The 15964-nt window shown below is 41.1% G+C and overlaps 1 protein-coding gene across 1 annotated transcript in view; it reads left to right on the top strand.

Annotated features, from left to right (window-relative positions):
- The first annotated feature begins 3170 nt into the window (after nucleotides 1-3170).
- kcnk9 (potassium channel, subfamily K, member 9) overlaps nucleotides 3171-15964 on the top strand; it is a 46157-nt gene continuing 33363 nt past the window's right edge. The window contains exon 1 of the mRNA XM_073463410.1: nucleotides 3171-3783. Within this exon, the coding sequence (XP_073319511.1) occupies nucleotides 3171-3783 (613 nt within the window). The remainder of the gene's footprint in view (nucleotides 3784-15964) is intronic.

Raw genomic sequence — 15964 nt, 5'->3', positions numbered from 1 at the left:
TTCAAACCTTTCCTGAAACCTTCCTGTCATCATTCTGTCCTCTGCTGATGCCAGGAGGTGAAATTCAGTGGTCACGATCATGTGTCAGTTACATAACAGCAGTGCTTCAGCTGCAGGGGATTAACTGCCTTGCTCAAGAGCACTTTGAGGTTTCGAAGCTGGTTGTGGAACAGGCTCTTCATGTTTGGATCCTGTTGTCCTTTTCTCTCTGCAGGGCTGAAGTCAGCTCCTATGGGGCCCCGAGGCAAAATGAACTGTGGGCGCCTTATACTTCCCATCTTTCTACTCTGTGTGGATTGTGTGTGTGTGTGTATTAATTGTAATTATTATTGTACTGATTATTTCCTGTTTTTTTAGCTGTGATCATACGTATATAGGAGTGCAGTATTGTATTATGCTGATTTACAAGCTCTGCCCTCAGCACACTGAGATTTAGTGACTACAATAGGGTGATTTGGGGCAATAACTAATAACTAGTAGAGCTCTGTGTAAATCACAATAACACTAAAGGAAGAACCCACATGAAGCCAGACTTGTCTATCAGTCTGTTGCCGCAGTGCATGCTGGGAGGCTTCCTTCAGGCCTTGTAAACTCATTTGAACTATAAATATCAGGTTGACTCCAATATGAATTTTTAATAGTTTTCCTCCAGCACAAATATAATATAGTTAAAAAAAAGACACTTCAAAAACTATAAAATCAAAACTTTCAGGCTAGGCAAGAATGAATAAAACACAAATCATTTTAGACTCTTGGAACTGCAGGATTTATTGCATCAGCAGCTGCATTGTTACATTTTTCATTTAAAAACTGAAAACATAAAGGCTTTAGAAATAGGTTGTGGGGCCCCGACAAGATGAGGACACAAGATCAGGTTTTCTTTAAAGGAGCAGCTCATCCAAAAATAAAAACACAGTCATTATCTACTCATCCCTGCACTGATGGAAAGTAAGGTGAAGTTTTGTAGTCCGCAATGTTTTTCTGGAGCTTCACGAGAAAACAGCGTGGCAGCATTCTCCTAAACAACTGAAACAGATGGGGACTTGTTTTAAAATGTAAAAAACTACAAAAGAAAACCCCCAAAATGGCTCCATACAGCTTGTCCGACCTAGTTAAAGTCTCTGGGAACCCCAAGATCCCAAGTTGATTTAAAAAGATGTTATTTACTCTCTTTTTTTGTCTCTTTGGCTGCAAAGCTAAAAGAGTGAGTAGAAGCAGATGGGGACTTATTTTAAAAAGTAAAAAAAAACAAAAACAAAAACAAATGAAAGAAAACATAAACTTATTTGAAAAACATGAAAGATTAAAAAAACAACATTATTCACACCCTCAACCATCATGCATCCACTTCAGACGGGGTACATGCTAACGCTTTTAGCTTAGCAACTAAGGAGAAGATTTTGGCTTTAAATTGGGTGTAAATAACATCTTTACAAGTCAGTTTGGGATCTCCAGGCTTCCATAGACTCCGGCTGAGCTGTGTGGAGCCATTTTATGTTTTTAATTCAGTTGTTTTTTACGTTTCAAAACAAGTCCCCATCTCCTTCAGTTGTTCAGGAGAATCCAGAAATGTTTTGTGGACTACAGAACTTCACCTGATGTTTTTATCAGCACTCTTATGAGCAGATAATAACTGGATTTTATTTTATTAACAAACAATTTAGCAATTACTCAAATTTCCACAAGGTATTTGCTACACTGTGAACTTGGAGTGAACCTTTGGGGCCCTTGAGGCTCAGAGGCAGAGGTGCTTATATTTTTTAAATTTATTTTTAAAATTTCTTTCCAGGCTGGATTGTCTTTAAACATCTCTGTGTGTTTATTCCTCCCTGTTGCATAAGACGCGTCTCTATGATTCCTCAGAGTGTGTGTGTGTGTGTGTGTGTGTGTACAACAAGTTAGACTGCATGTTGCGCAGCAGCGCTTCAGTCCATCAGCCTTCAGCACCTCGGACAGCGCAGCATTCTGAGCATCTCAGCCTGAACTGGAGCGCTGATCTCTCTCTGCTGCCGGAATGTAAAAAAAACACTAATGTGAGCATCCGAGCCTGAGTAACCCATCTCTGTCCATGTAATGAGTAGGAGTGGTCAGTGTGGGAGGGGTCGCTCGGTGTGCAGACGAGGGGGGGGATGCAGTCAGTCAGCTGTGCCCCAGCAGGTTGTTTTTTTTTCCCTGAGAGAAAGCTTCCCAGAGTCAGCAGCAGATACTCAGGGCCAGAATCTGGATGATTCGTGACACTTGGAAAGAGAGAAGAACACAGAGACAGGAGGAGCAACGCCCACCGATTAGAGTCTGGAGTGTGTGGAGACATAAAATGTGGAGCCTTCAAAATACGAGCAGCTCGTGACACGCATGGTTAAAGTCAGAGGCCCCCGCACGACGAGGGAAACACATGTATTCTATTTTTTATTCCTCTTTCTCCAAAATGAGCTGAAACTGATGAGCAGAGGAGGTTTGGATGTGCGCAACGGAGCATGAGTGCCACTGCGGGCACGGAGCGCGCTGTAGCCTTTCATCAGTGTGTTTACTCCTGCTGTAAAGTCTCTTCTTCCTCATCCTCCATCCTCTTCACAGCCTGATAAAGATAAAGATTCTCTCTCGTGGAACCTGTTGTCTGCTCTGATCTGTTGCGTGCTTGGAATATTTTTTATTTTATTCCTGTAACAAGTGGCGAGTTGATCCAGGAGCAAAGCAGCTGGAGAGGGAACTAAAGCTGTGTTCCAGGGGTTCGATGCGCTGATCTGCGCACTGTGAGAGCAACATTTCACAACTTGATGCTCCTCCGCGCTGCTCCGTGACCCTCCCGTCTTATCGGCGACTCAGCACATTTCCTGATGAGGATGTCCTCTGTTTGCGGGGAAGATTTGAGGATTTCACACAAATGGGATCTTTTGTGCGAGAGGGATGGCTGCTAAAAATAGGCTGACTGCTGATGAGGCTACAATGAACAGGTTGGTGTTTAGCTGAAACTTAGAGCCAGGATGCTCAGTGATAGGACATTTTAAATCACAGCACAGACAAAGTGAGAGTGGAGCATCAGAGGAAAAGAAAAGGAAAGAAAAAAAGGATCCATTAACGATTATTTAATTGGTTGGAAGAATTCACTCAGATCAGCGTTGTTCACTTGAGGGGAATAGAGACCAACAGGCGATCTTGGAAGCAGCTTGTTGATGGCACTGCGCACCGGGAGGACTTGGTTTGGGCAGGTCTTGCGCAGGGTCTTTCGGCTGCAGGGCTCCTGGTCCAGGCGATCGAGCAGTCTCTTGTGTCTCTCCGCAAACCAGGAGCAGGATCTGGGCTTCTGTCACCGGGATCACCACAAGGCGGGGGGGTACCACCGCTGCTCCGACTCCGGCGTCCACCGCGGCCACCGTCACCGGAGCGCACCTTTCTGCGCCTCCGCCTCCAGGCGCCGTCCACACGGCTTCCCCCACGCTTGCTGCGCCTTCCCGGGGAATCCGAGGGGACATGAGCCCCTCGGTCGCCGGTTCCTGTTGGCCATGAAGCGGCAAAACGTGCGGACCCTGTCCCTGATCATTTGCACGTTCACGTACCTGCTGGTCGGGGCCGCCGTCTTTGACGCCCTGGAGTCCGACTTCGAGATGCGGGAGAAAGAGCAGCTGGAAGCCGAGGAGAAGCGTCTCCAGGGGAAATATAACATCAGCGAGGATGATTACCGCAAACTGGAGACCATCATCATGGAGGCTGAGCCCCACAGAGCCGGGGTGCAGTGGAAATTCGCAGGGTCATTTTACTTTGCCATCACGGTTATAACCACCATAGGTAAGTGTCAGTCTCTTTTGGTGAGTCCCAGTCTGTAACACCAGTACAACCAAGCTGCCATAATCATTACAGGTGCGGATCATCACTGTTGCGCAACGGGACATGATTTATTATGAGGGGGATCAGTCCATTTTGAAGCACATGTTCATCCAGTCACAAACGTTCACATTGTGCCTCAAGTGTTCACATAAAGTTTTAAAGCAACATGTTGCAGCACTGTCTCCGCTCCACAGGGAGCTGCACCGCCACGATCGTCACACAATATTCAGATTCACACTTTTTTATATATGAAATATAAGAGTGAGGAGTGACGTAGCGCCCACAGAGGACCGTTCAAACGCACACACAGGACTTCCTGCGGTGCAGCTGGAGTACACCGAGGTTCAACTTTGACGGTGCGTCACCGCCACGCAGCTCCAAGTGTGGCAGAGCGTGTGGAGCTGAGGGGGTTAGACGCGCAGAGGTTTTTATTCTGTGCAGCTTGGAGAGGAGGAGAGGAGACGCGGGAGGGTAGCGGGGACTGGTGCGGGCGGTGCGGGCGGTGCTGAACGGACAGCTCCTCACGCAGGACCAAGAGTTCAGAGACTGAACTGTGACGCCGCTCCTCCTGATCCTGGTGCACTTTTTGATATTTAAATACAGGATTCTAACGTTTACTCTCATCATATTATCATTTTCACCTCAAACAAAGTGTGTGGCGTTCAAAGACCTGCTTTACTACAAGAACAGATGAGTAAAAGCATGAGGTCTGGCTCAAGCTCTCTCAGTTTCATAATATCATGTATCCGATGTGACCCCCCCTCCCCTCTAAGGGGAAACAGATTACATCAGTTTGACGCTACTTATGATGATGCATTTTCGTCATGAAGATGTATTCCAAGCTGTGAAGGAGGAGGAGGACGAGGAGGAGGAGGAGGGAGTCCGCTGAGTTTCTCCGTGTTTACGCTCCACAATCAAACCACTTTTCTCTCCCTGCGTTTTAATCACCACCACGGCGACGAGAAACGAGTCGGGAGTTAATTGAATTAGTCCAAATGTGCGCTGCACCAGCACCAAAAAAACACAAAGTTGAAACTGCAAACCTTTCAATCACGAGCTCAGATTGCGTGGCGTGCGCGCGCAATGTTTGAAATTAACTTCCCTCTGCTCAGAGGTCACACTGAGCCGCTGGCTCCATTATGGGAGTCACATAGTGTTATTCAAGATGAGGACTTTTAGCTGGGGGGGACTAATGCACCAGGCCTGTCCTCCAGTTTGCCAGGCAACACTTAAAAGGGGCGACTGCACCGAGCGGCGAAGGTGGATCCACTGTTGTTTCTAGGCTACAGCGACGAGAGCCATTGTAATATTCATGTTGTGTGAAGTGGTTACATTTACTGCAGGCTGCTCTGTAGGAAACAGGCCGCTTTTATGCACTATCATACTCTTAACAGTAGTAGGAACAGTTCAGGGGACATCCAGAGTCTGCCTGCTGAAATGGACAGATATGTCTCCTGTTTGACTGCCTCATTTTTTTTTTCATGCATATCCTTGTGGATAAAGAAGAGACTTTAGGCCCACAGTTGTTTAGACTGAAGGAAAGGAAATTATTTCAAGACAGTGACTGCATTTATTTTAGGAGTAGTAGCAGACTGCAATAAAGAAAAGGGATGAGATAACAAGTCTGGCAGAACAAGTGATTTTTCTTGCTGATTGCAAAAAAGAATACATTTCACTGCTCTGTGGATCCAAATTACACTGCTGTTATAAACACAAACACACCTCACAAACACTGACGACACAACGCTGAAAAACAGTGTGAGGTATATAGAGCTGCAATGTTTAGTTGATACATCAATTAAAAAAAAAAATGATGATGCCAACTATTCTGCAGCTCTTAAAATGTGAGGATTTGCTGCTTTTCTTTGTCTTTTATGACAGTAAATGAAGAGTGTTTGGGTTTTGGACTGGTGGTTAGATGAAAGAAGCTATTTGAAGACAAAACATTTTTCACATTTTTTAATAGACAAAACAACGAATCGAGAAAATAATCAGCTGGCTTATCGATAATGAAAATAATCGTTGCAGCTGCAGCCCGGGTTATGTGATACTATGGTTTGTAAACCTTCACTGGAGCTGTGTGGTGATGATAGCAGCATATTGTGTTATAATTACACACATATTACTGTCTAAGTGAATGAATTAAGGCAAATCATCATTAGAAACTCACAAAATGAGAATCTGAGAGGCTTGTTTTTACACATTTGCAGACTTGTGAATCCTGTGAAACAACAGGAGAACACAGTGCACTGGACTGAACCTCATTTTAATCAGTCCGTATATGACATTTTGCCTTCGTATGACATATTCTCATATGGAACCAGTCTAATAAAAAATACTTACCTCTTACCTTTCTTCCACTGACAATCAAAAAAACCTGTCTGATCTCATGTATTAGGATAGTGATATTCCACACTTTCGTTTTCATAAAACCCCACGAACAGACCATACTGTCACACTGCCACACTGTTGCACTGGGTTTGACTTCATGACCTTAAACGTTGTACTTTCTTGTGATTAAATCCTACAGTATATACAGACTTCTGTCGTGTCTATAGAGCACCAAATGTGTATAAATCCACAGCTGAATATAGTCCCAGACAAATGCACAGTACAGAGAGTCATTCAGTCTCATTTTGTGTATTTTGAAAAAGAAACTATACGTCTGTGAGCCTTTTTTCAAGATTTACGTCTTCAGTGGGAATAAATGGGCTGACAGTGTTTGAAAAAGTACCTAAAAGTCTTACTTGAGTAAAAGTAAAAATATCATGTTAGAATATTACACTGTTAAGTATCATTATACACATTTACATGTGTGTGTGTATATACTGTACTCCAGGGGCTGACAGATTATCAGCCTGGCTAATTATCAGAACGTATATATTTTTCAATCTGATTGCGGAAAAATTAAACCAATGTGAAAATGTGCTACTTTGGCTGTGATGCAGAATGAAATCTGCAAAGTAACTAGTAACTAAAGTTATGAAATAAATGTAGATGTAAATATAAAAAGAAACAAAGTTTGCCTTCACAATGTAGTGGAGCGGAAGTATAAAAGTGGCAGAAAATTGAAATAGTCAAATACCGATACCTCAGAAATGTACTTGAGTAAATGCAGTTACTTTACGTCAGTGGGGGCTGAGAGGAAAACACAGGCCGGAGAAGAAGGAAGGTACTGAAAGACGAGTGGACACACTTTTGGTTTTGGACTTTTCATGAGATCTGATGACAATAACAGAAGTACAGAATGTCACCAGACTTCTACTTTAACCACATTGTTCAATATTAGAGAGACCTCAGTGGGGCAAAGGCCAGCAGTATTTTTAAATTTCAGCCTCCTAAAAAAACAGAAGTAACTTTCTATAAAAATCAAGGAACTTTTTACAGAGAAAAGAGGAGTGAAGACTGTACAAAGCGGTCATTGGGTGCACTATGTTCAGTACTCACAGTGAAATCACTGCAGATTGGGACAGATGGAATTCTCTGGATGCCTCGGACCATGACGTTAAGACAATCACAGGAAAGTGTCTTGATGTCACTTTGATATCTTTTTGGTGATTTGCTCGACTATCCAGACTTCATAAGGCAGACCCATTTTATCTGGCACTCTGAGCAGGTTAAATCTAAAGCTAAGAAATATTTGCGGGCGGTGTTTGACCCAGCCATCCATGTCTTTAGGCGGTGGAGCTTTGATTTGATGAGCTCGCACAATGATTGGAGGAGCGTACTCAAATATACCGTTCAGCCGACGGTATGAGCTTCATCACCTCTTACTCTCACCTGTTAACTCCTCAGAATGAAACCTTCCTCCGAGAAATAACCAAACTAGATTTATTCTTCGGTGCAGTATCAATAGATTTTCTAATAATTATACCGCCCGGAAAAAGTGAAAGAATTGAAAGAAGCTTTGTGCAATGAATGAAACTCTGCTGTGAAGATAAGGAGACAATGTGCACTGTGTCAACTATGAGCTGTTTGTGGAAACTAATTAAATTTAGTGTCATCATGTGGGAAAGTAAAAATGGTACAAAGATGTCTATTAAGATATGTGTTGCCACATGCTCGAGCTCAGCGCTGGATGTGTAAGTTTACAGCGGGATAAATCACAAGAAAGACCAAACAGCCCTGAAGGAATGTAACAATACAGTCCTGTAAATCATGTGCACACAGAGCCATACACACTGATCATCTGTTCACTGAATAAATGAAGAGCTGGACTTTATTTTTTCTAATTATATCATAGAACTCTCCATCATTATAATTAACTGGGTATAACATATATACATTGTTAGACAGGTGGGAAATTGGAGGTAAAAGCTCAATAACTCAGTGGAGAAACAAAACAAATGGAGATGCTTTATACAGATCATGAGAGGTTGCTCTCTCTCTCCCCCACCATCCTCAAAACAGCCATCCCATCTGTGCATACAGAATCATATACATGTAGAATTGTTGGTTACACAACCAGCTCATCTGTTCTTCCTCACATCAAGTCTTCTTTATTATCTTCCCCGCACTGCGTTATTTTCCATCGTCATTATTATTCTAAATAAATAAAAGAAAATCTTATTTACACAAAATAAAACCTTCATAGCTAAGACAAGAAAAAAGCAGCGTGCGATAACGATGTTAAGGGAAAGTAAATGATGCAGTGTAGAAGAATAAGGAGTAAAAGTATAAAATGGTCTTTTATTTCCATTTCACATTTAACGTCTGATATCAGTTCTGCTGGACTCATCTGATCAGGGATGTTGCAGTTGTTTAGTCAGAGCTGCAATAGAAGTAGTGGTGATATTAGTGGCGGCAGTAATAAATACCCTTGTAGAAACAGTAGTAACAGCATTTATAACCTAAAGCAACACTATGTTACCTTTAAAGCAGTTCTGGAGAAAGACACATACTGATGCTGTGGGGTGGTGTTGGAGCAGAGCCACCAGACCAAAGCGTCAGTGCTTGACATCTTTGGGAACGAGTCTCAACAATTGACAGAACATCTTTTTTTTTTCTTTTTACAGAAGATTACATATTGTTGCTTAGTAATAGTAATAGTAGTGGTAGCAAAAGGAACCAGGAAGTCCCACTGAGATCAAGATCTCTTTTACAAGAGAGGCCTGTCCAAGGTAGCAGCTGTACAACATCACAACATAATAAAATGCAATATATAAAACATGATATACAGACAACCACAATAAAATAGGAGTACAGGTATTCAAACATAGTGGCCTTTTAAGAAAAACAACAAAATGCCCTTTTCACCCCTTTCCTAATGATGCCCTTATATTCATCAATAGATATAAATGTGTCGAATTTCAGATCTCTTTGCAAGTTATTCCATGACCGAGGTGTATAGCATGAACATCCATTTTCCCTAAATTTGTCAAAACCCTAGATACATTAAAAAGCAACCACTTTTGAGAAGCTGAGAAAGAGAAGGGTACAGAGGTAACTGCAACAGGGGTAACAGAGGTAATGCTTTTGTCTGTGGGTGGTGGATGATGTCCGACCCACTGAATCATGAAGATAAGGTGTTGGTGTTTTAGTTATAGTTGCAATACAGGCAGTATTAGCAATAGTAGTGATAGCAGTAGTGGTAATATTAGCAGCAAATTAGTACTAGTGGCAGTACAAATCACAGTAGATGTACCTACATGTCAACAACACAACAAAAATAAATCACTAATAAAACAGGCACTGCATATTTATTATGCAGAACAATTTCAATCAAACAGGACAATCCTGTATATTTTTCAGGCTTCAAGATAAAGTTAGAAAATGTGTCTGTATTAAAATAATATCTGATATTTCAAGGTCCCTTGAGCCAATTTATGGAAAACTGTATAATAAAGAAGAAACAAATGGCACTCACTTTGTACAAATCACACAGCTCACACAGTCTGTACATATATATTTTTTATCACTCACGTTACAATTATTTTTGAATCTGCCTCATTACCTCAATAACTAGAAGAAAACTAACAGCACCATAATAAGCACCTTTGATAAGTGGAAAACACTACATGGCTTGGTTTCAGTTTGGTCTAATGAGCATTTACAGTCTGACAGTTACAGTTGTTCAGTACAGTTCAGTACAGTTGGTTTTGACAAGAAAGTTTGAAAATGTATTATTTGAATTTGAATAACAGCTTCATCGGAGGTATTAATATTGCATAATAACACAAATTATTCCTGTAGAAATTCAACATATCAAAGAATGACTGAGACTCTTTCTTACAGTCATAATAGCGGCACCTGCAGCAGCAGTAGTAAGTTGTATAAAAATTTGTATCTTTGAATGTGTGTCAGGCCGATACAGTGTAATCCTAATGTGATTAAAAATATAATGGTAGATGTAGTAGTGGCAGTAACAGCAGTAACAGCAGTAGTTGTAGTGTCAGCAGCAGTAGTTATGGAAATAGTTGCAGTATTTAAAAAAGTCTGAATCTCAGGCCTGCACTTTAATTGAGTATCTGATGTGTCACACACACATACGCGCGCGCACACACACACACACACACACACACTCTTGGAGGATTAAAAAATCTCTAATCTACGCTGGAGGCCTCAACTGACAATAATTGATAATAGGCTATACACAGTAAAATCTGCAGTTTTAGGGAACTTGGTGGTAATCCGTGCTCATATGCTCATCATCATTATCATCATGCCTACATAAACTGTGTGAGCAAAAAAAAAATTTCTGCGACTGGAGCCCAGCTGTGATACTGTTAGCACATGTCACACCAGCTGTCTTGAGGGGCTCCATGTCGGTCAGCCTGATCAGATCCTCCCCAGCACCCCTCCATCCAGGCTGACCCTGCAGGTTGACGCCATTTATTCGTGTGACTAATTGAACCCAATGTGACACTTGGTGATGACAGCATGTGGTGAATGCAAGGTGTTCTCAACTGTGCTCGGAAGGAGAAAAGCACCAACAGCATGCAGCGGTGCGTTCATATACCTCACTGTCTCACAGTGTTGAGTCGCTCATGTTGCCGGGAGACTACAGACAGCTTTAAAAGGTGAAAGTCATCGCTGCTAAATGTCTGCAAATATCAACATGTGTATATACAGTAGATAGGCGGTTTCGGGTATGGTTGATATTGGAGTTTTGAAGACTGAGACCAGTGAGATTTTTGAAAAATAACTCCAAACGTTAGGAAAACTCTTCCTGCAACCCCAGACTGATGACGTTTAATCACGGTGAGCGGCTCTTTAAGGCAACATTAAATGGCAGACAAAAACATAATTACTTTTTAATGAAGAAGACAATAAGCTACAGACAAAAATCAAATGAAAAATGTTTCCAGAGTATTAAAATAATTGCTGATTTTACAGGCTGTTGCATCTGGAACATCCGTCACTTTGCTCATTAATGTTAAAACTGACCAATATGTAATTTTTAATAATAGACACACAAATGTAATGGCAAACAGATAGCATACATCCCCACTGTCATTGAGCAAATTATGACAGAGCTACATATTAGCATAGCAGTAACAATCTGAACAGAAAAAGAAAAGGGCGCTAATTAAAAGAAGAGAAAATCACAGAAGCTGTCAGAATACTGAAGGCTTTGATTGACAGGCGAGCTCAGAGAAGGACAGTGCAGAGACGCCACAGTAATGAGCCTTTTCACTTTTTTGTATTTGATTACAAATTCCTGATAATGATAATGAGTACGGAACAAAGTGACAAACAAGTAACAGTTGCATTCAGGTTTAAACATTTACTGAAATTAAAAATAATGTACATGTATTAATGAAGATTCTACTAATATAAAAATGTAATCTGAGTACTTTAAGGCCACATTAAACTGTATTAATGGATTTTTTGTAGAAGTTTTGTTCAGCAAATGGACACCACTGATATGATTTTGATGTGTAAATGCGATCGCCAGAAGTGAAAAGATAACATTGGGTACATATGACTACTAAGCTTCCGACTAAACTATACTATACACACTTTACTATAAATTGATCAATCTTGGTTGGAAACTTTGAGCAAGGATAGTTTCCGTGTGTCTCATTTATCCTCTTGTTAGCTACCAAAATTCAAGAGTGGAGCATTTACCGACATATTTTATGTTGTAGGACAAATCGTGAAAATCTCTTTAGCTTGTGTCAGCACCAAAAACCCATTGACTTGTCAAGAGAACCTTAAGAGAACCTTACTTTTTTCCAGGTTAAGGACTCGTTCCTGCAGCACCTCCTTCTATAAAGATTAGCATTTATTTGGATTTGTTCCCGACTACCTGGCAAATCTAGGTCCAATATTGACTCTGATTTTAGTTCTGTTGATTAAAAATATATACATGCATCAGTTTAACTTTTTTAAAAGCTTGGCTACCATGCTAACTTTGTTACTAACTATCTGTCTGCCATTTGCAGTTAGGCAGGTACATGCACACAGTTTGTCTATCAGAACTTTTTTTTGTTGCTCAAAGTAACTTAACCTGCTGGAAATGACGATGAGAGCAGAGTTTGTGGGCTTGTGGACCAAAACAATGAGCTAAAATGCTCAAAAACACTCACATAGCTGCAGAGTTGGATGATAATCATCTGTGCAGTTTTCACGATGAGTGAAGCCTTTCAGGTTCCACACAGTTATCTGATCCATTGTTGACAAAAATATTCATAAGTGCAGCTTTAATCTAATACTTGGTTACACATCGGTGATAAAACACTGTTTTCACACTAAATAAATACATTCACATGAGTCAGTGAATGATTATTTACACAATAGTAGCGTCAGATCCTTTTGCTTTCTATTGCCACACAAGTGTGTAACATCCTCACAGATCAATTAATCACCTGTCCTCTCTGATCAGACTGCTTTGTGAAGATGACTCAGATGCCGTGTCTTTGTTGGACCTGTTGTGCCAGTCAGAGTTTCCATTACGCTGTGCAGTGACTGCCACTTACAGTACAGCACGTCTCTCTGCAGGATTTCTCCACTTGCACTCACACATTATATCCAGTCTACATGCCACGATGAGGAGAGTGCATTATGAATCAACCCACTGAAAAGAAGACTTTAAAGCAAATAAAGTTCAAGGGTTTATTTAACTATAATTTTACAAAACAGGGTTGTGCAACAAAATGTAAGTTGTAGTCCCTTTATACTACTAAGGAAAAAAAAAAATTTGTTGAGGAGTCTCACAGCCTGAGGAAAGAAGCTGTTCTGTAGTCTGGTGGTACGGCAGTGGATACTTCGGTATCTCTTGGCAGACTGCAGCAGATATACAGATATGCAGCAATATCACTGATGCTCAGTAGATGGTTTCCAATGATGTTCTGGGCAGTTTTAATCACCTGCTGTAGAGCCTTCCTGTCCTGGGTCGCCAAAGTTTGAAGCTCTAAGTACCCTTCTAGTGTCACTTGTTGAAGTGCCCCTCTAGTGCAGTAGCATAAGGACCAAGACAGTCTCAATCAGGGGGTGGGTGGGTGCATTACTTACATGACGTTACCTCCGGAGACTGGGTTGTGTCTCGTTTGTGACCAAGAAGCATGAAGTGTTGTTGTACATTAAGTGACATAAGTTACGTCACTTACGGTAGGTATTTTAACCCAAAGTATGATCTTTTCCTGACCCTTACCAAATACTTGTTCATGCCAACCCAACCAAAATGTCATACAGTGCAGACCATTTGTTAGCATGCTTTATTTTGTCTAAAGTTTCTTATGACGTTTCATAGTTTCTGGTAATGTTTCATAGTTTCAAGCTTAAGGCCACTGACCGAGCGGCCGAGTTTGACGAGTTGGTAGTAAGACCGTGTTGGCACAAACCATGCCAGTTTGTGTAAGGCTATTTATAGATGATATAGTGGTTGACAAAAAGGTGTGTAAGCTCTAACTTCCAGTTGGTAACTCAAACTTCAACCATTATTTTCTGTTTGTGCTCTCTGCATTTATTCATCAATTTGCATATGACAGGTGTTTAACTTCCACTCCAAGACACATCTGGTTAAAACCAAACTGGTTCCACGGCACCGAAAAGCATTTTACATATGAATTAGATGCGCTGCAAGAAATATTTTGAATATTATAATATTTGCATAAAACATTGTATATTTGTATAATATAATATTTGCATATTTGAATCAAGCAAGGACATAATATAGCACATACAGTAGTAGTATATAAGGTGCCATTTCCATACCACATTCATGCTCTATGATTTGTCAGATACTCCACACAGACCAAACGCTCTAAAATCTGCACTTTGCCTGCGCTCAGCTGTCATCCTCCGGCTGATAATACACACTGTAATCTTGACAGGGGTTGTTGGTGGAGTCCTACAGATGTGAAGCATGTGGACATTGATTGCTGTGTGTTTAAGCGTGTGAACATGGGTAGCTAAGTTTAAGGGAAAACATGCAGATTGTCCATCTGTGTAGCGTCTCGATGAGCACTGATTTGAGAGCTGGCTATACAATGTTACTAAAGATTGCTTTTCCTGGCAGACAGCAGAGTTCTTCCATTCCCAAAGAGAGGTACTTGTTGGTTCTCGAGCTCTCCTGGTGCCATTTGTTCACGCTCTCATTTGAGCATCAAAAAGCACGACCAAGACAAGGGTCAATAAGCCCGCCTACTCATCTGAATTTCTTGATGACATTGGGGCTGTAATACCTCAGGTTCAAGGGTCTCTGCTAGAAGTCCTGCCTCTAACCTATACCGCTCCTTGATCGGCTGCCGGTTTCTTGCTAACTTACATGTGATTGGCTGTCCCCACTGTCACTCCTTCTGCTTGTAAAAACTACCTGCAACCTGCTAGTTGGACCGGACGAGAGGCAGTGCATGTTATCTGCAACTGCGAGTGTAAGTTGTCAACATGTTCGGCATTTGTTCTTCCTGGGTCACGTCAGCTAGATGGATTTTAATATCAGTGGCGTCATTTACATTTGTGTTTGTGTCTGTTTGCGCGCGTGTACGTGTGTGTGTGCGTGTGTGCCGTATAGGATTTGAAGGATGTCAAAGAAAAGAAAACTGGATATAAGAGACTTCTTTAGGAGTCAAAGTGTAAGTTACTTCAAGGGTGTATAGGTAGAGGCTCAACAATACAGATATTGAATAAAAGAGAATATTTAATGCCAAAGAGATACACTTTTTTTAATTTCTTTTTAATTCTTATTTTCACGTATTTGTGTAGAAGAGAGCAACGGTTTAAAAACACAAATAAAGAAAATTTGTGGTGGAAATACAATAAAACCTCAGATTCTAGATGATCATGGGATTTTATAATTATAAAATATAATTAATTAATATTAAGTAATCTTAATATTTAGTAAAAGCCTTTTTTGCTCAGGCAATAACTGTACCATCAAGCTCTATGATCATTGTATCCCTAATGTATCTGTTCATGTCATGCATCAACATATTTTTGTAAGGTGACAGACAGCAGAGAGGCTGGAGGAGATGGAGGAGGAGAGGCCAGAGAAGGTAGAGGAAGAGAGGCAGGAGGAGGTAGAGAAGGAGAGGCTGGAGCAGATGAAGGAAGAGAGGCAGGAGGAGATGGAGGAGGAGAAGCCAGAGAAGGTAGAGGAAGAGAGGCAGGAGGAGGTAGAGAAGGAGAGGCAGGAGCAGATGAAGGAAGAGAGGCAGGAGGAGATGGAGGAGGAGAAGCTGAAAGAGAGGCTGGAAATTCACAGGTGAATAATGATGGATATGTTAGTCATGAGATTCAGCACTGTGACAAATGTTAGTGTGATGATGATCTGAATAGCAATGCTTCACCCATGTGGCTTTAAAATCAGAGCTTTATATCAAGTCTGGTGTTCTAAGAGGCATGTATTACTAGTGTGTATGTGTTTGCATTAGCAATCATAATTTCACGTCATGCATGACGTGAAATTATGATTGCTAATGCAAAAAAACGTCAACTTTCAGGAGTGCTGCCTTGGAGCACTTTTGTGTCCCCACCAATCTCAAAATCAAACCTACTCCCTTGCTCAGGTTTCCCATTACTTCTATGGATTATGTAAATCTCCAATACATCAATGACACAGGACTTCCTTTCTCAAGCATCAGTCAATAAAATGATCGAGCATATTTTAAACCAAGTTGATTTGCTCATTCATAATGCATGACGCTGAGTTTCATAACAGGTGTTTATATAAGGATTAACGGCTTATGTCATGTTTCTC

This window comes from Pagrus major, chromosome 3 (assembly GCF_040436345.1).
Source record: "Pagrus major chromosome 3, Pma_NU_1.0".
Lineage (NCBI taxonomy): Eukaryota > Metazoa > Chordata > Actinopteri > Spariformes > Sparidae > Pagrus > Pagrus major.
Note: the sequence above shows the minus strand (reverse complement) of the source record. Positions and strands in the feature narration are given on the sequence as shown.